The 22890-nt window shown below is 45.1% G+C and overlaps 1 protein-coding gene across 4 annotated transcripts in view; it reads left to right on the forward strand.

Annotated features, from left to right (window-relative positions):
* The window catches only part of LOC110506433 (amyloid-beta A4 precursor protein-binding family A member 2), an 85997-nt gene extending 63383 nt beyond the window's left edge, over nt 1-22614 (forward strand). For 3 of the 4 annotated variants that reach the window (XM_021586033.2, XM_021586034.2, XM_036964550.1), the window contains 12 exons: nt 1592-2947; nt 4798-4878; nt 9025-9064; nt 10013-10158; nt 13844-13879; nt 15988-16074; nt 17973-18158; nt 19554-19733; nt 20087-20299; nt 20490-20609; nt 21480-21620; nt 21890-22614. In XM_021586033.2, coding sequence (XP_021441708.2) covers nt 1613-2947; nt 4798-4878; nt 9025-9064; nt 10013-10158; nt 13844-13879; nt 15988-16074; nt 17973-18158; nt 19554-19733; nt 20087-20299; nt 20490-20609; nt 21480-21620; nt 21890-21961 — 2637 coding nt within the window. In that variant the 5' untranslated portion in view covers nt 1592-1612 and the 3' untranslated portion in view covers nt 21962-22614. The remainder of the gene's footprint in view (nt 1-1591; nt 2948-4797; nt 4879-9024; nt 9065-10012; nt 10159-13843; nt 13880-15987; nt 16075-17972; nt 18159-19553; nt 19734-20086; nt 20300-20489; nt 20610-21479; nt 21621-21889) is intronic. The other variant, XM_021586036.2, reaches the window with a different exon arrangement.
* Nucleotides 22615-22890: the final 276 nt, after the last annotated feature.

Below are 22890 nucleotides of genomic sequence, written 5' to 3' on the forward strand. Positions count from 1 at the left end.
ACCATCTTCTTTGTACCATGCCTACCTTGTCACGTCACAACACAATGGCTCCAACGCATTAAGAAGGAAAGAAATTCCACAAATGAACTTTTAAGGCACACCTGTTATTTGAAATGCAGGTGACTACCTCATGAAGCTGGTTGAGAGAATGCCAAGCGTGTGCAAAGCTGTCATCAAGGCAAAGGGCTACTAGATGGCTACTTTGAAGAATCTCAAATATAAAATATATGTTGATTTCTGTAACACTTTTTGGGTTACAACATGATTCCATGTGTTATTTCATAGTTTTGATGTCTTCACTTATATTCTACAATTGTCTTAAAAATTAAGAAAAACCCTTGAATGAGTGTGTATGTATATGTGTGATTGTATATGTATGTATGTATGCATGTATGCATGTATGTAATAACCCTACCTCCCCTAATTGGAGTAAACTAATGGACAACAACACTTAGGTTTCTACTTCCAGCTTATAAATACTATATACGTTTTACGGACACAACTATTGTAAAATATACTATCTTTTGTTTGTTTTTAGTCCCATCCTTCAGCTACCCTCAACCCCTCCCATCTATCTCTGAACACCATCCTGTTTTGATTTCTATTTGCCATATATTTTCAACTGTGCTGTGGTGTTTCACAAAAGTTCTGAAACGTTCTATTCTCATCGTTTCTACAGATTGTAAATTAAAGATAAACATTTTTGCTAAGAGTATTATTATATATTTGGTCGATTGACTATGACTTTTCAAATCACCCAGCAGTGCTATTTGCAGAGTTCGCTCCAGGTAAATGTTGCAGTTCTTCAGCTATTTCTGAACCTGCAACCAAAAACAAGCTACAAAGGGACATTACCAAAACAATTCATCTAATGATTCTGTCTCTTCGCAGCAGAATCTGCAGAGCTGGGATGGTTGTACCCCGCATTTATATAACATTCTATTGATTGCAAGACTTTTGTATAATCATTTTAATCGAAAAACTCTTAAGTTTTGTATCCGGCGTGGTTTTGTGTATCAGTTCTTAAACCATGTGCCAACTATTTTGCAGTCCATGTGGCACAGCTGTTAATATTTGGTCCTTAAATTAAACTAGTATACTTTTTTATTTATCACAATTTTCTTTAACCAATTTTGGTCTTTGACGCAGGGCCGACAGACAAGTTCTTTACTTTCTCCACCTTCCACTTGCCTCTTCCATTTTTGAGGTAATGCGGCAATTAGTTGGTTTTAATTTTGGGTAGAACGGTGGGTTAAAGCCTTTATTGGTTCCCTCACTTCCCTCACTATGTCTTGTTTTGAATATGATGATGAAAAGTTCAACTTCCACCGGGCCTTTCCTTCCTAGCTGTCAGTCATAGTGCATCTCTAATTGGCCCTAACAGGGTTTCACAGTAGGACAACAGAGTGGTTAACTCTCTCACTGTGTCTAAAAGGCTCACTCACTTGGGGGGGGGGGGGTGTGTAACACTTCCAACACGTTTCATCTTTGTAGCTTTCCTGCACTGTGTTTCATTGAAATGTTGTTTGTGATGATTGTACTGTGGCAGTATAGCTCTAATGGTGTGGTTCTGTCTTTCTGCGTTCTGTAGGACTGAGGACAGTTGAGATGCATGGCCTGTAAGCAGCCAGCGCCAGTGATGGCTCATAGGAAGAGGCCAGGGACCAGCGGCTCCAGCTGCAGCATGGTGGTGCCCCCCGTCCGGCCCCTCTGCCCCACCGCCTACCCCCCAGAGCAGCACGACCAGGAGCAGGAGGAGGGCCCGGGGGAGGAGGAGGAGGTCCACTACTGCCGCCAGCAGGGCCTGGAGCCAGAGCTGACGGACAGCCGGCCAGCCACACCTACTACACCTGACCTGGAACGCGAGCATGAACACAGCCATGACCACGATCACCCAGATTGCCACGGCCATGATGACCACAGTCACAGCGACGACCATGCAGAGTGCCATGGCCACGCTCATGCAGACTGCCATGGTCACGATCACGGTCACAGTCACGACGACGTAGACTGCCATAACCATGGCCACGTCCACAGTCCCATCAATGACCACGACCATGCAGGCTGTCACGGCCACCACGCTGACAGCCTGGACGGAGACTCCAGCTCTGACTATGTGAACAACACCTCGGAGGAGGAGGACTATGATGAAGGTCTGCCGGAGGAGGACGAGGGCGTCACCTACTACATCCGCTACTGCCCTGAGGATGACAGCTACCTGGAGGGCAGCATGGACTGCAACGAGGCCGAGGCTGACTACACGGCCAGTACCGTGCAGCACGTCCGGGCTGAGCCCCCGGGCGACACAGACGAGTGCCAGGAAGCGGTGGAGGAGTGGGCGGAGGGAGAAGGAGGGGTGGAGGTGGGGGAGGTGAGTTCTGAGGTGGTGGAGCAGGACCCAGATGAACAGATCTACAATGTCCTGGACCACCACCCCCACCCCGCCCCCGTCCTGCACGAGTCCCCCCCACCCACAGAGGAGGAAGAAGAGGAGGAGGAGGAGGAGAGAGCTGGGGTTGCCTACACTGGACCCTACTATGGCCCAGAGGAGGACAATGGGAACTCCATGGTTCACATACCGCGGTCTCCATACCGTGGCCGTAAGGTGGTAGTGGAGGGGGAGACTGGGGAGGAGGCGGAGGAGGACATTGACCAGATAGTGGCAGAGATCAAGATGAGTATGAGCATGGGTAGTCTGAGCAGTGGTGGCACTGACCAGAGCCCTGACGAGCTGGTGCAAGACAGTGTACCCAGTGATTACCACCCTCCTGAGGCTCACGCCAAGCCTGAGCCTGCCCCCTACACCCCAACCCCACACCGCCACGACAGCAGACCCAAGTCCCTCAACCTCCCCTCCTCCACACGGCACAACAACCCTGAGCTCCAGAGGGGCTTCAAGGTTCGATCCCGCACCCCGGAGGAGCGACAGCAGTGGGCTCAAGAACAGGTGAGAGGGAGAGGCCATTTTGATGACTATTTTCTATACACACTCATTGAATCTCCTCTATTGAAATGATGTGAATGACAAGTCAGACATACAGTTAAGGTGATGTGTTGAGAAGGTTGTCAGAGTATGAATCCAACGTTTAATCTTCCAAATGTTACAGGGAGATGAAGGGCACAGTGATCAAAGTCATTTTCAGACTACATTTTTCCAATCCAAAATGTCTAATGCCTCTAACACGGCCTCTCCCGGATGAACATGATTTGGGTTTTTAATCGTCTAGATGTTGGGGCATTTACCAAAGTATCAATTTTAGAAGGACTATAACCAACCCTTAAACCATGGTCCTCCTTCTTTACACTCTACCTGAGTGGAGGGAGAGATCTGTATAGACTAACGTTAGATATTCAAGGTCAAATCGGGGCTGCTTATATTTGTCCCGTTTCACACGTGCACAAGTGTGTAACCTGTGCAGTGTGTGGTGAAATGGAAATTGATTATTATTTTTTGCATATCCCACTCCCCCTGAGACACCCTCGGAGAGTGGGGTCACGACATGTGTTTAATACAGTTGGAGACCGCACACAAGATGTACGGCCAGGTTATGTTCAGATTCTGGAGCAGACCTATGCCATTGGAACTGATTAAAACAAGATTTGTGATAGGGAGATATTTATGATGTGTGCGATGGTTGACAGGCAGGTTATTGCACTGTAGCTATAGTGCAGCTAGTGAGACCCTTCCCTTCCCCCTGCTGGAGACCCATCCCCCAGCCACAGCCAAACACCTTGAGCTCCCATCTCCCACGCCCACTGCCCTCATTCAGATCCAGCCTGTTCTTCTATTCCACACAGGCACACACACACACACACACACACACACACACACACACACACACACCTATTCCTGTCCTCCACCAAGCCCCTCTCTGAGTCCAACCATGCTCACCCCCAGCCCAGCCAGATGGTGAGGTGAGGGGAGAGCCTGTGTGTGTGTGTGCCCTGCGGTATGGGATGGCAGAATGCTGATACATACCTGCTCCATCGTGTGCATATGTGTTATGCAGAACTGTGTGTATGGTTGTGGTTGTGTTTGTTCTCTTTACTGTGTTGTTGGAGAGAAGTGGGACAAGCCACATAGCTGGATTATATTGGAAGCAAGCACATATTGTGCAGAACAGTCACTGACAACAACAATAAAACATCTACTGCCCAAACATCTACTGCCTAGGTTAAATTCGGTGACTGTTTGTGATTTTAAGCAGCAGTTGTAGATGTTTTGCAGAATGCTTTCAGTATTCAGGTACTGTGATTAAGGCTCACTGAAGTGTTTGAAAACATCAGATTCAAGCTGGATACTTCCTCCTTCCTCAGGGCAGAGATTTGTTTTATCCTGTCAAACAAATGGATATAATTATTATTGAATTGCTGTTTGCTCAAGCTGATGTGTAGATGTTGAATACTAATCAGGACTTATGATTGTGTAAAAATAAGGGTTGTTGAGTTATGTAAATTTGAAATGAGAGCAATTTCATAACCTTTCATTGCATAATCTTTACCATGCTTTGCTAAGTAAATGTGAACTGTCAAGACTATAGTGGTACTCAAGACAACATGTTGTCCTGTGTGTATTTCACAGAACTCAATTAATGTCTAATAATAGCATGACCTTGTTTTTTTCACGTTACAACTACCCCTTTCTCCGACCCATAGAGAAATGTATCGGACTGTCGCTCCCTGAGGGACCGCTCATTTATTTGTATTTTTTTTCATTTCTACTGTCTGCTTGGAAACGTTTTATTAACTCTCTGTTTCCCTCTGGTCCCTGTTTAACCCCTGGTTTAACCCCCACAGATGACCAACGGTGCAGAGCAGCCCAGGAAACAGCAGCGTTCTGACCTCAACGTGCCGCTGGAGAACAACAATGTCCCGGAGGTAAACTGTCTCTGTCTGCAGTCCAAACTGATTGTGACAGATGATATTATGTGGAATACATAACAGTATTATTACTGTCCTGTGTTTGTCCTTCAGAGCCCGTGTCATGGGTGTGAAGAGATTTTCTTCAGATGATTTATCATCATATCAAATCAAGCTTAATTTATACAGCAGATTTCAGACATGGAATGCAACACAATGTGCTTTACAGGAAAAACTAATAAAAACAATGAAAATAAAAGCTGTATCGCAGAGCTGTTTGCTTTGCTGCTAGTTAGAGCCTAATGTTAGCTAGCTAACATTGAACCTGGTTGGTTAGCTCCCACCAGATTCAAGCAGGGTAGTAGTGCCAAATCATGTCGTTATGTTCATTGTTGTTTAACTAGCTAACTTTAGCTGGCTGGCTCGTTAGCTAACGTTACGTGACGTGTGTGATCTTACACATTGTTTACCTAGTTAGGTTCATTGTTTACCCACAGTTGAAGTTGGAAGTTTACATACACCGTAGCCAAATACATTTAAACTCAGTTTTTCACAATTCCTGACATTTAATCAGAGTAAAAATCCCCTGTTTTAGGTCAGTTAGGATCACCACTTTATTTTAAGAATGTGAAATGTCAGAATAATAGTAGAGAGAATTTTTTATTTCAGCTTTTATTTCTTTCATCACATTCCCAGTGGGTCAGAAGTTTACATACACTCAATTAGTATTTGGTAGCATTGCATTTAACTTGTTTAACTTGGGTCAAGCGTTTCGGGTAGCCTTCCACAAGCTTCCCACAATAAGTTGGGTGAATTTTGGCCCATTCCTCCTGACAGAGCTGGTGTAACTGAGTCAGGTTTGTAGGCCTCTTTGCTCGCACACGCTTTTTCAGTTCTGCCCACAAATTCTCTATAGGATTGAGGTCAGGGCTTTGTGATGGCCACTCCAATACCTTGACTTTGTTGTCCTTAAGCCATTTTGCCACAACTTTGGAAGTATGCTTGGGGTCATTGTCAATTTGGAAGACCCATTTGCGACCAAGCTTTAACTTCCTGTCTTGAGATGTTGCTTCAATATATCCACATAATTTTCTTCCCTCATGATGCCATTTATTTTGGGAAGTGCACCAGTCCCTCCTGCAGTAAAGCACCCCCACAACATGATGCTGCCACCCCCGTGCTTCACGGTTGGTATGGTGTTCTTCAGCTTGCAAGTCTCCCCCCTTTTCCTCCAAACATAACGATGGTCATTATGGCCGAACAGTTCTATTTTTGTTTCATCAGACCGGAGGACATTTCTCCAGAAAGTACAATCTCTGTCCCCATGTGCAGTTGCAAACCGTAGTCTGGCTTTTTTTTATGGCGGTTTTGGAGCAGTGGCTTCTTCCTTGCTGAGCGGCCTTTCAGGTTATGTCGATATAGGACTCGTTTTTACTGTGGATATAGATACTTTTGTACCTGTTTCCTCCAGCATCTTCACAAGGTCCTTTGCTGTTGTTCTGAGATTGATTTGCACTTTTCGCACCAAAGTATGTTCATCTCTAGGAGACAGAGCGTCTCTTTCCTGAGCGGTATGACGGCTGCGTGGTCCCATGGTGTTTATACTTGCGTACTATCGTTTGTACAGATGAACGTGGTACCTTCAGGCATTTGGAAATTGCTCCCAAGGATGAACCAAACTTGAGGAGGTCTACAAATGTTTTTCTGAGGCCTTGGCTGATTTCTTTTGATTTTTCCATGATGTCAAGCAAAGAGGCACTGAGTTTGAAGGTAGGCCTTGAAATTCATCCACAGGTACACCTCCAATTGACTCAAAGGAGTCAATTAGCCTATCAGAATTTTCTAAAGCCATGACATAAGTTTCAGTAATTTTCCAATCTGTTTAAAGGCACAGTCAACTTAGTGTATCTAAACTTCTGACCCACTGGAATTGTGATACAGTGAATTAATCTGTCTGTAAACAATTGTTGTAAAAAAGGAGATGTCCTAACTGACCAAAACTATAGTTTGTTAACAAGACATTTGTGGAGTGGTTGAAAAACAAGTTTTTATGGCTCCAACCTAAGTGTATGTATACTTCCGACTTCAACTGTAGCTTGCTAGCTACTTGTCTTAAGCTAAAGTGTACAACACCTGTTGAATATGGTCGGTGTCAGTAAACGTCGGCAAAAAAGCATAATGAAATTGTTGCCAGCGGAGCTGGTTAGGCTGTTTTCATGTTATCAAGAGGTAAACAAATCATCCGCCCGAGTGTCAAGTGTGCACTCTAAACGCTCTGAGAGCGAAATTAGATGGGTGGGGCTAAAGCTTAAGAGGGTGTGAACGATGCTGAATGGGTGTAGACAAAGTAGAGCTCTTCACTAGATACCAAAACATTCAAAGGCCATTTTCTCAAAAGTGAGTTTACAAGTTTATCAACTTTCAAAGCAGAATGACTTTCCCATTGTTTTGTGTATGATATATCCTTTTGAAGCTGTGAGTCTCTACTTTTATCCAATGTAAAAAACACAATTTCAAATGTTGTTACAAAAGACCGAATACAGGTGGTGAGTCACATATTTACTACACAACAAACATAAGATATATCTTTTTTTTAATGATACAAACTGAACAACTAAAAGGAAAACCAAAGCAAAAAATATGTGTTTCAAGGTCTCTTAAAATATGTCCACAGTTTTGGCCCCCTCTGGCAGGCTATTTCAGAGCCTGGGGGTATAATAACTAAAGGCTGCCTCTTCATGCCTCGTTAAAAGGCCAGTGCCAGAGGATTTATGAGGATCAGTGAACTGTGTTTATGAATAAATGAAGTCCCTGTCTCCAGGTAACACAGTGTGGTTGTCCAGTTTTCTTAAGGAAATCACCATTGTTATTATTGTGGACATTTCTCTCAGGGACATTCTATACAAGGCTTCTATCCTCATTCCCCACTTCCATTGCTCTGAAAGGAAGGGAATTGGCTGTGCCCTTTTTTGACTCTGCAGTCAAGCCACTGGTTGAGAGCAGCAAGCTGTGTGTTTACATCAGGGAAACCACTCAACCTTGACCTGACCGTTCAAGTGATGCTCAGAGACAAAGCCCTCTCTGCTCTGCACAATCTCCATAGGAGACCTCTCCCCTGCCCAACCCAGTCTTATCATCCTAACACCGTTTTGTCCGGCCAGGCTTTCATTCACACACCAGCACAAAGGCGGGAGACAAAGCCGAACTGCAGAGCGAGGCACATCTTCACTTTAGAGGTCATCTAGAATCATACGTTAGCATTTAAGTATTGTATATTTGTGGGAGGCCACTATAGCATAAGTGTACTAAGATATACTAGGAAGTTGTTTCCCTTTAAGTTATTAAGTGGTTTGATAATGCTCCTGGGCCTTCCTCGCAGACTGTAATGAACGGCCCACACATATTTCAGCCTGGACCCTCCATTTGAGTGGCATGTCTTTAAAGTGATGCCCATTACTCAGAGTGCTTTAATGTGTGGCTCTCTCATTCAGAGCTTTGTGGAAGTATTGATATACAGTTGTGTTTCACATCTGAAGATGTAGGCATGTCATGACCCTGCATGTTAACACGGACCACTGTTTACAATCAGGTCGATGCCATGAAGTTGCACTTCCTTTGATCTGTACCACTACACTCTTAGAAAAAAGGGTTCCAAAAGGGTTGTTCGGCTGTCTCCATAGGACAACCCTTTTGAGTTCCATGTAGAACTCCCTGTGGGAAGGGTTCTACATGGAACCCAAAAGGGTTCTACCTGGAACCAAAAATGGTTCTTCAAAGGGTTCTGTTATGGGGACAGAACCCTTTGAAGAACCCTTTTTGTTTCCAGGTAGAACCCTTTTGGGTTCTAGATACCACATGCTTTTCTAAGAGTGTACCACACGTCTATGTATTCCGTTCTTGCATCGTTTCTTACATTTTCTTCCTCATGTGTTGATGAATAGGGTTTGTATCGATTTCATCGGCTACTTTGAACTGATGTTCAAAAAGGTTTCATCTTCTTTGACAGACTGAAGCTTTTGGAGTTTGTTGGTCTGTTGTTTGTTGTGGAAGCCAAAGGCCTTGCAGAGAGAGGCGGGTTTTCCTTTCAGTTTCATGAAATGAGAATGCATATTTCATTCCGCTTGACTAATTCAGAGAGTTCAATCAAGACTCTCTGTTTTTCAGGAAACAAAGAAGGCTGCGTCTTTCCCCAGCTTTGTTGATGGTAAGGCACCTCTACATCTGTTTCTCTTGAGTGTGAAATCAAAAGACAACAATGAATCAAATTCCCCACATCAAAAACAGATATTCCCTGTAAGAGGCTTATATCACTTTGGGTGCAGGGATCTGCTCATTCCAAGAATATTAGATTTGTCTCTCTAATTCAAGCGCCTTAATAACCACTCAAAATCTAGTTGCAAAATGACAGATTATGGAGTATTAAGGAGAGAAAATAATGAGCTTGCAGCTGTTACATGAGATCAGGAGGGAGGGAGGGAGGGAGGGAGGGAGGGTGGGAGGGAGGGAGGGAGGGAAAACAACAGGTTAATGAGTCTGAAGACAAACAAGAAAGTAAAGAGGAATGATCATATAAAGTGTTCACTATCTTTATTTGGCCAATTTACCTGAGAGCCATCATGTCAGACGTGTCAGTGAGTTAGTCGTCAATGCGGGAGGGCTGTATCTAAGCAGGCCAGTCCCAGGCCTTTGAGTATGTTTGGTTCGAGATGTTTTCAAGGCATTCCTCGCCAGGCCCCTCTCACCACAGGGCAGCGAACAGCAGGGCTTGAGGCTGAGCTGTTCCTTTCTCTCTCTCTGATATCATGACAGTGCATTGTATCCCTCAGAGGTTGTCACTTAGTCTACATATCACACAGCCACATGAATCCCCTGGTGCCTCTCTCAGCTCCCAGCCCACCCGTGGCCATTTTACCGCTCAAGCCTCCGCCGGGATTGTTTCTCTGCATAATACCCAACAGCTACAGAATTTCAATGTTTGATTTATTCAAGTTGTACATACAAAAGGCTACCAATACTCATATGTATGTGGCCTTACAGCTAGAACAACTCAGAGATGTCTTTGTTTTGCAAGAGAAGTATGATCTAATAGCCTTTATCTTCTCCTGCTCCTTCGTTTCTCTGTCCGCCCCTTCTCCCTGTCCCTCTCTGTCAGTTCCGGGGCCCTGTGAGCCAGAAGATCTTATTGATGGCATCATCTTTGCTGCTAACTACCTGGGCTCCACCCAGCTGCTCTCTGAGAGGAACCCGTCCAAGAACATCCGCATGATGCAGGCCCAGGAGGCTGTCAGCCGGGTCAAGGTACGGACAGACAGCAGACAGGCCTTCCATCACACACACACACACACACACACACACACACACACACACTGCACCACCCGTTTCAAATCCTGCAAACAGCTTCCCTTCCTTCCTTTTCATATGGATGTTGTTTTGATCTGGTATATTTCCACCGTGACTCTAGGAACCGTTTTGGAAGATTCAGAGTGTTTGTTTACACCCCAGGAGACTGTGTCCAATCTAGTAGGATTATTGCTACTGTACTGTAGGACGCACTGGTACTGTGTAATCATGTTCCTCCCTAGTGGGTTAGTTTACAGTCCTTTCGCTCTGATTTAATGATGCCCTATAGAGGAAACAACACCTTAAGGTATTCATCAATCATCTTTGATCTTTCTAGTTCTAGTATATCTTGAATAAACTTTATGTTCATGTTTCAGGCATATATAAAACCTGATGGAGACTTCAAAGCTGGTACAGAGTATTGGCATAACCGCTGGAAACCGTTTTAATTAGTACTCTTAAGTGGAACCTCTTGCTGTAGATGGTCTGCAATCTGGCAGACAGAAATACAGTTTTATAAATGGACTTCAAATGTGAGTGCAAGGTGCTGGTCTTTTTAATTCAAGTGAGGTCCAGATTGGCCTATTAAGTCCACATGGACATCAACGCTGTTTATCTCCCCAGTCAGAGCAGTTTGAGATTTGGATTAGCAGTCCATTTGGGCTCCAGTTGGGCCAGATTGGGGTAAAGCATGTGTCACATGGTGTTGGTAATGGATTGCTGGCTCACAGAGGTTATGTTTCCCCTTCCATTTCAGTCCCATTTTCTACATGACTTCTCTGCTATGAATACTGATGGAGAGCAGCCAGAGAATGGCCATATTCAAAACAGACTCCGCCACTGTGCATTTCAATCACTTCACTACTGGTTGGCTCTCAACTAGCTCTGGAGTTATGATTGCTTTTGGCAGTCTAGCATTTGAAAGGCCATTTATGCAAGGGCCATTTTCCCCTCAGTCTGATCACCGAATGACCACAAGGGCCATTTTCCCCTCAGTCTGATCACCGAATGATCACAAGGGCCATTTTCCCCTCAGTCTGATCACCGAATGATCACAAATATAGTGTTTGCACAGAATGTTCTTGAGTGAGTTCATGTGTGCTGACAATGTATTTTTGAGACCAGAGACAAGGAGACGCTGTACATGACTTTAGGAGCTATACCTATCGGATCAAAGAAAATACAACCCAAGATGATACGCCAGATGTTCATGAGTTGTCCAGGCACCATACGTTTCCTCTCCCTCTCATGAAAACATGGACTGGGCTGTATCATGAATATTTTATAACCTAACTCGGTGGTCCACTGGCACTTGGCTGGGATCTACTTTTAGAAACATCCACCTGTGGCAAGGCCAGCCAGTCACTGCCAAGCAGAGATGGGAGTGTATGTTAGCTCAGTGGGTCAGATTGACCCACAGCTCAGTGTGACACAGTGGCACACTCTCTTGTCCAGCAGCAGTCTGCTTCAGCGGGCACAAGACTGGGGCAGGTGACCCTCCCATCTGAGACAGCTGCCAGCTTTCCTTTGGGAAATGCTGGCATCTTTTGGAGGGATATTTGAGTTGTGATGGGCCCCTGCCTCTCTTCCACTGCTGCTAGGATCTGGCTCCATCCATCCATCCCAGTGTGAAAAAAAAATCCTTCCGTTCTCTCGCTACCATCGAAGGCCTTTGAAGATGATACCATGGCAACGCTTAACTGAGCGTTTTCTTCGTCATTATTTTTACGTTGGCTGTTCAGCTGTGGAGGAGGCCATCGGGAAGCATGCCACTTGTTCTCTCCCCTCATCTGAGGAGGAACTACAGATGTTTCTCTCCACAGATGAATTGGCCATATGTCTCTCTGGAGGCAGGGGATCGGGCTCTGTTATGTGTTGGTAGCTACCAGTTCTTCACACACCATCCCCTGAACACTGGGACTGGGCAGGGTGCTCTGCGCTGCCTGCCTCCCTCAGTTTCATTTTATGGTTCTCATAAACCCACAACCCACACACAGATTAATTACACTGCTGTCCTCAATATTTAGTCCACTGCTACAGAGAACAAAAAAACGTAACATTGCAGGTAAATAGCACGCCGTCGTAGGTTTTATTTATACAGACCTTTTTGTCTCCCCTCATGTTGATGTAATATTTATGCAGCTTCATTGCCCACTCCTTTTTCTGACTGCCTTGATTTGATGCAGTGGGTGTAGCTGGATGTAGCTGGAGGACTGCCTTGATTTGATGCAGTGGGTGTAGCTGGATGTAGCTGGAGGACTGCCTTGATTTGATGCAGTGGGTGTAGCTGGATGTAGCTGGAGGACTGCCTTGATTTGATGCAGTGGGTGTAGCTGGATGTAGCTGGAGGACTGCCTTGATTTGATGCAGTGGGTGTAGCTGGATGTAGCTGGAGGACTGCCTTGATTTGATGCAGTGGGTGTAGCTGGATGTAGCTGGAGGACTGCCTTGCATTAGGAGGGCTGAAGGTGGCGCAGTAAATGTGTAACAAACAACCCAGGATCATCCCTGAAGGCCATTCTCTGCTCTGCTTCCCATGCAAACACAAATAAACTGACTAGTTTAAGAGGCAAGATCCTGCCCTCTGCTCTGTCTCCCAGCAAATGGTGAAGCGGTAGAGAGAGTGCTGACCCTTCCTCTGGCTGGCTTGCAGAGAGCTGTGGTACCAACTCTCTCAGGCAGCCATAGTAACGGAGTCTATCTGACTGATGATGGATGGGACTGGAACAGATGAACCAGCTTCAGCTCAGGGATGACAAACAGAGGGACTTTATGTGTCTGGACTTCACCACACCCTCCTTCTGGTCCTGTGCAGTTGACATACAGCGTTAAGGTATTTTTGTGGGGCTCAGTGTTGGGAAAGGGGATACCTCGTCAGTTGCACAGGATGTGTGAGATTAACTGAATCTGTATCTTAACTGAATCTGAATCAACTGAATTAACTGAATCTGTATCTTATCTGAATCTGATTCAACTGAATTAACTGAATCTATCTTAACTGAATCTGAATCAACTGAATTTACTGAATTGGTGATTTCTGGTCAGCCACCCTACAGTAGGTTTCTTAATATGTTGTTTTTAGACCATTTGAAAACCACTCAGTCACCAACTGTCAGTTTTGACATCCCATTTCTCAGTGGGATGGTGACGGACGTCAATACAGGACTAAATCATTGTGTTGCCTTAAATTACATGTCAAGTCATCTCAGGATGCTGGGCTCTGCTGTAATTCCTCACCATTTTCTGAAAGACAGGACAGGAAAGGTATGCCGAGGATGCCTTGCCTTGACTTCACATTTGAACCTGAAGCCCTTTGACAGAGTATTTGCATATGCTACACTCAAGTTCCCTTTTTACTTTGATATTAAGGTATGGTATCAACTCATTTTTGCATGTTTTTATGATTTGCTGTATTCAAAAGAAAAAGAGCAATTATGATCCTTTTAATTGCCGTTTTAATTTGTTTCTGCAGAACACAGCTGTGCCATCGCTCCTCTCCCTCTCAGAGCAATGATACACCTGCTGTTTGGTTGAGTTATTGTCTCTTACTTTCTTTTACTTTCTTTACTTCCTGCCCTCTGTTTTTGCCGCTCCTCCCGTCCCGTGTCTGACGACCCTGTTCTGTCCCAACGTCTCCTCCCAGAGGGTTCAGAAGGCTGCCAAAATCAAGAAAAAGGCGGTGTGTAAAAACAATCTGATCTGATAAGAACAGAGAGAAGGGACACCTTGACTCCACCCTCACCCTCCTCCCTGTTCCATCTGTCTGTCTGTCTCATTCTGACTCCACCCTCACCCTCCGGCTCCCTGTTCCATCTGTCTGTCTGTCTCATTCTGACTCCACCCTCACCCTCCTCCCTGTTCCATCTGTCTGTCTGTCTCATTCTGACTCCACCCTCACCCTCCGGCTCCCTGTTCCATCTGTCTGTCTGTCTCATTCTGACTCCACCCTCACCCTCCGGCTCCCTGTTCCATCTGTCTGTCTGTCTCATTCTGACTCCACCCTCACCCTCCGGCTCCCTGTTCCATCTCTCTGTCTGTCTGTCTCATTCTGACTCCACCCTCACCCTCCGGCTCCCTGTTCCATCTGTCTGTCTGTCTCATTCTGACTCCACCCTCACCCTCCGGCTCCCTGTTCCATCTGTCTGTCTGTCTCATTCTGACTCCACCCTCACCCTCCGGCTCCCTGTTCCATCTGTCTGTCTGTCTGTCTGTCTGTCTCATTCTGACTCCACCCTCACCCTCCGGCTCCCTGTTCCATCTGTCTGTCTGTCTCATTCTGACTCCACCCTCACCCTCCGGCTCCCTGTTCCATCTGTCTGTCTGTCTGTCTGTCTCATTCTGACTCCACCCTCACCCTCCGGCTCCCTGTTCCATCTGTCTGTCTGTCTGTCTGTCTGTCTCATTCTGACTCCACCCTCACCCTCCGGCTCCCTGTTCCATCTGTCTGTCTGTCTGTCTGTCTCATTCTGACTCCACCCTCACCCTCCGGCTCCCTGTTCCATCTCTCTGTCTGTCTGTCTGTCTCATTCTGACTCCACCCTCACCCTCCGGCTCCCTGTTCCATCTGTCTGTCTGTCTCATTCTGACTCACTCTGAGCCGTGGAGTTTGAGGAGGTGACTAGAGTTATGATGAGAATCTCCATAATCCCACTCCATCTGATTACCCTGCATGCATCACTTGAGAGGCTGGACTGTGTGAACTCTGGGAACATCCCTGCAGCTTGTGCTCTGAAAATCAGAGCCAGCAAACATGAAATCCATTGATGATATTGATGATGCAAAGAAATATTCTAGCCTACACAGAATTACTACAAATTATAATTTAATCTATTAGACATATCATCAAATGGATTGCTTCATTATATATTGCATATTTTAAAAACATGTAAATCATGCTGCTCATTATACACACATCAGTACTTAGTTAATTAACCAAAATCAAACGTGATTGAATTAACACGCAGTGCGTGGTGATTAGCGTGAATGCAAACCACATGCCTGGGACTGGTATTCACACACATCCGGCAGCTTGTAATGGCTTAGCTAGCACTGCCATGTTGCGCCCACTCTCATCTGTGCCAACTCTCAACACACCAACATCATGTCAGACCTATTGATGTAAAGCCCCAGAGCCAGTCCCTCTGTGACTATATGACCTGCCCTCACTGCTGCTGCCTCAAATCCCTTCCACTCTGCTCTGATGTGGATGCTGACCCTGTCTGTCACAGAGATGGCTGTTTTTAATTCCACATGTATTCCATGCAGTCATGCATGCGCAGTCACATGACCATTTATCATGAAGATTCATATTATTAATCACCTAGTCCCCATTGTATAGATATAGTAGCCTTCAGAGATCCATTTTGTGTGGAACAATGTGAGCATGACCACCACTCAATAAACAACAACAACATCCTATGGCAATGCTACTACCCAATCCTTTAGTAGATATCAATGTGTTACAATGTGTTATAATTCAGATTATGAGATGGAATATGAATGTACATTTTATGGCTGTTCTCTATGGGCGTAGCCATAGTCCAGCACTGACTGAACACCTACTTTAGGCTTGCCAGGAGTCTGCCGGGTCCCAACCTACATGATTTATGAAATAGCTTTAAAACTGTTCTCAACGGGAGATTAAAGAGGGCAGCCTGTTAACCGCGGGCCCTTGGTGAGCTCTCCTCAGCCCCCGGCCAGGGTGCTTAGAGAATGTGCACCCGGGCCGCTCTCTCCTGCCTCAGGGGGGACTCTGACACACCTGTCTCTCTTTTTGTCTCCGTCCAGAGCCCAGAGGGGGACGCACAGGCACTGACAGAGGTGGACCTCTTCATCTCCACCCTGAGGATCAAAGTGCTCAACGCAGACACACAGGTGAGTAGAGGTCCCGACTCCAGCCCTGACAGGACCAATCCGATGCAGTGGGGCCATAGCCACACAACTCCTCTCGGTGGCCTTTGTGACAGATTTTGGGTGATCATTTATTTATTTAATATTTATTATCTGATCTCCCTCTGACTGAGGATTAGAAAAAATAAATGAAATGTTAAAGCCAGAAAGCCTCTATAGACAGCTGTCAATAAAGTGGGACGTAGCAGGAAGATGAAAGCTAGTTTTAAACACTGGGATTCCCAACACATTTGATTCCCAACCCATTTGATTCCCAACTCAATCCATCTACAATATTAATTAGTCAGAAATCATCTCACCTCCAAAGCCAAATTGTTTAGGACATACAGTACATGCTTGACACGTGGCTTTGAACAGTCATGCAGTTATAAATGAGGTAGAGTGTAGCACTTTACTCTTGATGTCATGCCTCAATGTCTTATGGGAAACAAGATTTTCCAATGTGAGAGGGTCAGCCGTAGTGTTAACAGTGATATCTCTGATGTAGAGACTAGAGTGCCAGCCGACTGACTGTGAACAGAATGTGTGTCCCTGTTGTTGAGTTGCAGTCCGACTGAACAGAACAGCAGTGTGTGGGCTGGCTGCCTGGCACAGCCCACTGTAATGTGCTGCAATGCAGTGTCTCTCCATTCCACTCCCTGCCTGGCACAAGGCTACCTGCTTCCCGCAACCATCGAAATGGGAAAAGTCTGGATTTATGGGGGTTGGTTAGTTGGTGAGAGATTGAAGTCAGAACTGCTCTTTCATAAGTTGCAACACAATGGAATTTGCATGTGATTTTTCTTATTTACGATACCAATTTCCTAGATGGCATAATGTCATATTTCATACACACTCTGAACATTTGTGCCGTGAATGAAAATTTAAGAGCAATCCTATTGAATAATCTTTTTAAATAATCCCCAAACATGCCTCGGTTCAGCCCCTGCTGTCTGTGTGTACCAGAAGGGATGAGAACATTGGAGAACCCCAGGTTGATTAGAGGTGTGATTCCCACGCCTTGGTCTGCTACGGAGCATATGGGCTGAGTGGAAATGCATGCAGTTCTGCCACTCTGTTGATGCTGCTCACCATGAGAAAGGTGAAAGGCTGTAGGCGCAGCATGCACAGACAAATTGGATCGTTAATTCTGCTGACGGACTAATGATGTTTCGCTGAAGAGCGTGCAGGACGGAGCTGAGCGTTCCCGCTCCTCCTACGGCGCTACCAGACACTCGTGTGAAGATAAGCACCTTGTCATACTTCGCCTGAAGCTTTTGCAAAACACAGTGTGTTTATTTTACTCGAAGCGTCAATTGTAATAGAGTTGTTAGGTTCTAATTCTCAGAGTAAAACACTCAACGGACATTTATGAAAGCTTAACCAAGTTTATTCTGCCCATACAGCTGCATTCAGAGAAAAACAATTTCACAAAAGTACTGATATTTAACTGTTCCTCATAGGCTGAGTCTCCTCCTACCCATCTGTACAAACGTCATTCTTACTGATAGGCAGGACACTAGTGATACGGGCCATAAACTTTTATTTCTCCCTTAAGCTGACCTGACCTCAACCTCCCTCCATCACTAATTCATGGCTCTCTCCCCTTATCAATGCCTGCCACATATAATCGCTTCCCTTCACTCAACACATTCCAAGCTTAGTTGCCCCCACTATATACCTTCCTCCTATAACCATTAACTTCTGGTGTAGACCCTCTAAACCTCAGCACTCAATCACTGGCATGAATAACTATATTTCCTATTCTCAGAACCCAACACAGTATATAGTTTAGTATTTTTATACTGTGTATTAGTACACCTGTTACGGTGTGTTCGGTCGTCATAGTTGTTCGTTGTTTGTTGCTGTGGTGGCGTACACAGGAAACTATGATGGACAACGCCCTGCGCACCATCTCCTACATAGCTGACATTGGGAACATCGTGGTGCTGATGGCTAGGCGCCGCATGCCGCGCACAGCCTCCCAGGACTGCATCGAGACCACACCTGGAGCCCCAGAGGCCAAGAAACAGTACCGGATGATCTGCCACGTCTTTGAGTCTGAGGACGTAAGTGAATGCGTGTAAATGTCTGTGATCTGCCCCTTGAGGCTAATATCAAGTGGTAGAATGGATCAGGACTAGGTGAAAGGTTAGGCACAGGACATGTTTCTAAATGTCGAGGTAAGGGGTTGTGACTGATTCAGAGATTAGTCACAACAACACATTATGAACGACATGTTCACCAGTAACACCCTCTGTGATACGTTGAGCTGGGAGGATCCACCTCTGATAGGCCAGTCTCTCTGCCCATCTCCTCCCTAGCCAGTGTGCGTCTGCCCCTGCATTGCAGTTGTCCCTCTTAATCGCCATTTCTCCATGTCTAATTAGCTGGTGTGTTATAAAAGACAATCAGTCTGAGTGTTGACACACGAGTCATTTAGCCTCCGTGCAGAAGGGGAAATTATATATGTCAATGCCTCTCCCGACAGTGTCTTATTACTGTCTACCTATTATGTGGTAGGACTGATCCTTGATCTACCGGTCTGGATAAGGGCAACGACTAGCTTTACTGTCCTCGTTCGTTGTGGGCAGGATTGGCTGAGTTAGGGGTAGGGGATTCCTACAACTCAAATAGCAGGTTTATATCGCCATGACAACTTCAATCACTGGTTAACTGCCCCCTCTCCCTCGGCCAGTGCAGAGACATTGCCAATGTGTGATATGCTGTCTGTTACAGTAATACTGCCAATTTTCACCCACACCACAGTCCAGGATGTGCTTCATGTGTCTATCAAAGCCCAGCATGCAGTTGGATGTCAGTTTGTTAACAGGGTAACCACAGCTTCCTTCCTTTGAAAACGTATTATTCCCTAAAACTGCCTGAGCGAAGGTAGGAGGTAAATATAGGGAAACTGGATGGGAGAGACACATCCCTAATATATGATATGCAATTAGATGACTTTCCTTTTCTTCTCCTCTTTAGATCAGCTTTTTACAATCAATACCTTTGCCATTTTATATGGAAAATGAAGCAATCATTGCACCAGTGATTCAGGCTTCATGATGCTCACCACTTTAGCTGTGCGAACATGTTTTGGTCCATTTATATGGACCAAATATGTCAGTAATGAAGACATGACAAATAGGTTTTGACATTTAAATTCAATTTTTATTGGACCTCATATAGTACTTGGCAACAGTGAAGCAATTCCTTATGTGCGTTGATTCATACCACATAAATGAATATTGATCTGCATCCCCCAGTTGCTCTGTGGTGTGATTCTCCACATTGCTGTCACTGTGACAGTGTATTGGAAATGTATTGCTTCTGCCAAATGCATAGCTGGTTTTTTTTCATAGAAATATAATTACTAGAAGGGAAAAACCCTCTCAGACCACAGAAATTTGACTCTTAACACTCATGGGTAAATTATATTTTCTCTCTTCTCATTGGCTCTCCAGGCCCAGCTCATAGCCCAGTCGATTGGGCAGTCATTTAGCGTGGCTTACCAGGAGTTCCTGAGGGCCAACGGCATCAACCCAGAGGACCTGAGTCAGAAGGAGTACAGTGACATCATCAACACACAGGAGATGTACAACGATGACCTCATCCACTTCTCAAACTCTGAGAACTGCAAAGAGGTTTGGCTCTCATTTATCTGTATGAGGTAACTGAATAATGGTGCCTCAGATGCATTGTGCAATCCACTTCTCTGAGGACTTTTGGATGCTCAGACAGTGACATCTTGCTTAGTAGGAAAGAATCTCTGATGAGCAGTGAGGCAGTCTAGTTCTGTGGAAGTACTGCACATGGACTGCGCCAATTCCCAGAGAAGCTGACAGTGGTCTTATACCCATCTGGCCCACATTCTTCCGCACGTTGTTTCGGTTCTTCCCACTACACCGTTATATTTCACCTGCCCACAATCGCTTTGACTGGCGGCACTCATCACTCTCTCTATCTCTCTTTCTCTCGCTATTGGCTGGCTCCACAGCTGCAGCTGGAGAAGCATAAGGGAGAGATCCTGGGCGTGGTCATAGTGGAGTCTGGCTGGGGCTCCATCCTACCCACAGTCATCCTGGCCAACATGATGAACGGTGGGCCGGCCGCCCGCTCCGGGAAGCTCAGCATCGGAGACCAGATCATGTCCATCAACAACACCAGCCTGGTGGGGCTGCCGCTCGCCACCTGTCAGGGAATCATCAAGGTACATGGACAGGGACAGAGTTCTAGGAAGAGTCATTAGTGCTTATTATTTTGACATTACAGTAATTGTGTAAGACTACATGAATTCTGCAATTTGATCATAATTCTAATATAAAATAATCCTCTGACTAAACCCAGTGGAGGTTGCAGGATGCCCTCTGCTCTGTCTGACCACTGTGTTTGTCCATCAGGGCCTGAAGAACCAGGTGCAGGTGAAGCTGAACATTGTGAGCTGTCCACCTGTCACCACCGTGCTCATCAAGAGGCCAGACCTCAAGTACCAGCTGGGCTTCAGCGTCCAGAATGGGATTGTAAGTACGATCAGATCAGTCACCACCGCTTAGCCCTGTAGGTTGAATAACACAGGCTGAGATAACAGTCTGGGATTGGTTGAAAAAATACTTTTGATGAGATTCTGGACTTTGTCAATGTCTTTGTCCAACGAAACTTCAGTTCCTTCAGGAGGATTTCAGCTGACATAAACTGAATAGGAGAAGACAGCCCTGTAAATTATTAAAAACTTTTTTTGTTTTCTCCTTTCAGCTGGTACAGTCATATCTCTAAAGAAACCAATTCTGAGGAAAATAATATTGAATCAAACGATATGACAGGCTGTTAGCCTATAGGTCTGTGTGTATGTGATTTGCATCATGAGCGTTACAAGCTTTGATGAAATGCTGCGCACACTCACACACGCATTTTAGTGTGTTCCTCATACCACTTCATTCAAGTCTCTGCTGTGTTCAAGTTATCCTCTGTGACACTCCTTAGAGCAATGTTTATATAGTCTGACAATATCCCTTAAAAATCCTATAAAAAGACAAATCCAGATGTAATTACTGTTTTATCTCTCGTGGCTATCGTTGCACCGATGCTGAAGCTATTATTGCCTCAGCTCGGTCTGAACTGCCATTTTCCTTGCTACTGCATACAGATTAACCTCACAATGTCATTCACAGAGCTCAAATCTCACCCTGGCCTCTCCCTATCAGGATCACACAACCAAATCCATGAACGATCCTTGACATTTTAGCAATACAGCTGTTCCAGTAGATTTAATGGAACAACGTTGCATCATTGTTTTATTCCCCTATAGAACTGCCCCTGTCTAGTTGCCCCTGGGGGTGAGTGCCTGCCATGAAGGATAATATTCACCTTCTGTTTGTCATTTTCACCCACAGATCTGCAGCCTGATGCGGGGGGGTATTGCCGAGCGGGGGGGTGTCCGGGTTGGCCACCGCATTATTGAGATCAATGGCCAAAGCGTGGTGGCTACAGCACATGAGAAGATTGTCCAAGCCCTCTCAAACTCTGTGGGCGAGGTGAGGTTCAGATACACAGATAGAGTTCATAAAGGAGCTCAGACCACAATCAAATAGTATGAGAATTCACAAAACTAGATTACTGGCCATGGCAGGTACATCTTTGAAAGAGGAATGAGCATTATATGCATTCATCAATACAATCATTAGGCTGTATGTGTGTGCCTCTAAGCTTGATTATTTTCAATAAAGATATTGACAGATAAAATAACAAGCGATAGATGCAAGTGCCGAGCTAAATGTTCGTTTTCTGTCTTTTCCTAAACCAGATTCACATGAAGACGATGCCAGCGGCCATGTTCAGACTCTTAACAGGACAGGAGACTCCTATGTACATATAAACCAAGGACCGATCCCATTTTCCTCTACAGAGCAGCTGTACGCAGTGGTTGTTTACAGTCCAGTTGGAGAGCTCTGGGTGGACCAGACTAGCAGACTAATGAGTGTCAGCCAGAGTGATTACCTTTCTTACTTTTGTGTCAATGACTTATCCTTTTCTGAGCTAACATTCATTCAACTGATACTCCCGATATTTTGCTGATGTTAATACTAAAGAGGGTCATCTGGGCAGAAGGTGTTTACGTTATTTATTTGTGTTGTTTGTGTATTTTGGATGCATCACAATGTATTTTTTATATTCACGTCAATGTAATATTCTACCTGCATATTGTTTCATTTAATTTTCATGTAAACACATATTTTGATAATGTGTCTGAAGTAATGAGGAAGGGTCATGGCTGCTTTGTAAATATTTGTCTTTTCCTGCGGGTTTGATAGCAGGGAAGAAAGCCCTTGACCTCTAAAGGACGATTGAAATCCTGTTTAGATGGACAATGAAAGGGTATTTGGGAGTGACTTGGGTAATATAATTTTGTTAATATACAGTACCAGTCAAAGGTTTGAACACACCTACTCATTCAAGGGTTTTTCTTTATTGTAGAATAACAGGGAAGACATCAAAACTATGAAATAACACATATGGAATCATGTAGTAACCAAAAAAGTGTTAAACAAATCAAAATATATTTTATATTCTTCAAAGTAGCCACCCTTTGCACACTTTTGGTATTCTCTCAACCAGCTTCACCCGGAATGCTTTTCCAACCGTCTTGAAGGAGTTCCCACATATGCTGAGCACTTGTTGGCTGCTTTTCCTTCACTCCGCGGTCCAACTCATCACAAACCATCTCAATTAGGTTGAGGTCGGTTGATTGTGGAGGCCAGGTCATCTGATACAGCACTCCGTCACTCTCCTTCTTGGTCAAATAGC

Source organism: Oncorhynchus mykiss, chromosome 26, assembly GCF_013265735.2.
Source record: "Oncorhynchus mykiss isolate Arlee chromosome 26, USDA_OmykA_1.1, whole genome shotgun sequence".
NCBI classification, from domain to species: Eukaryota; Metazoa; Chordata; class Actinopteri; order Salmoniformes; family Salmonidae; genus Oncorhynchus; species Oncorhynchus mykiss.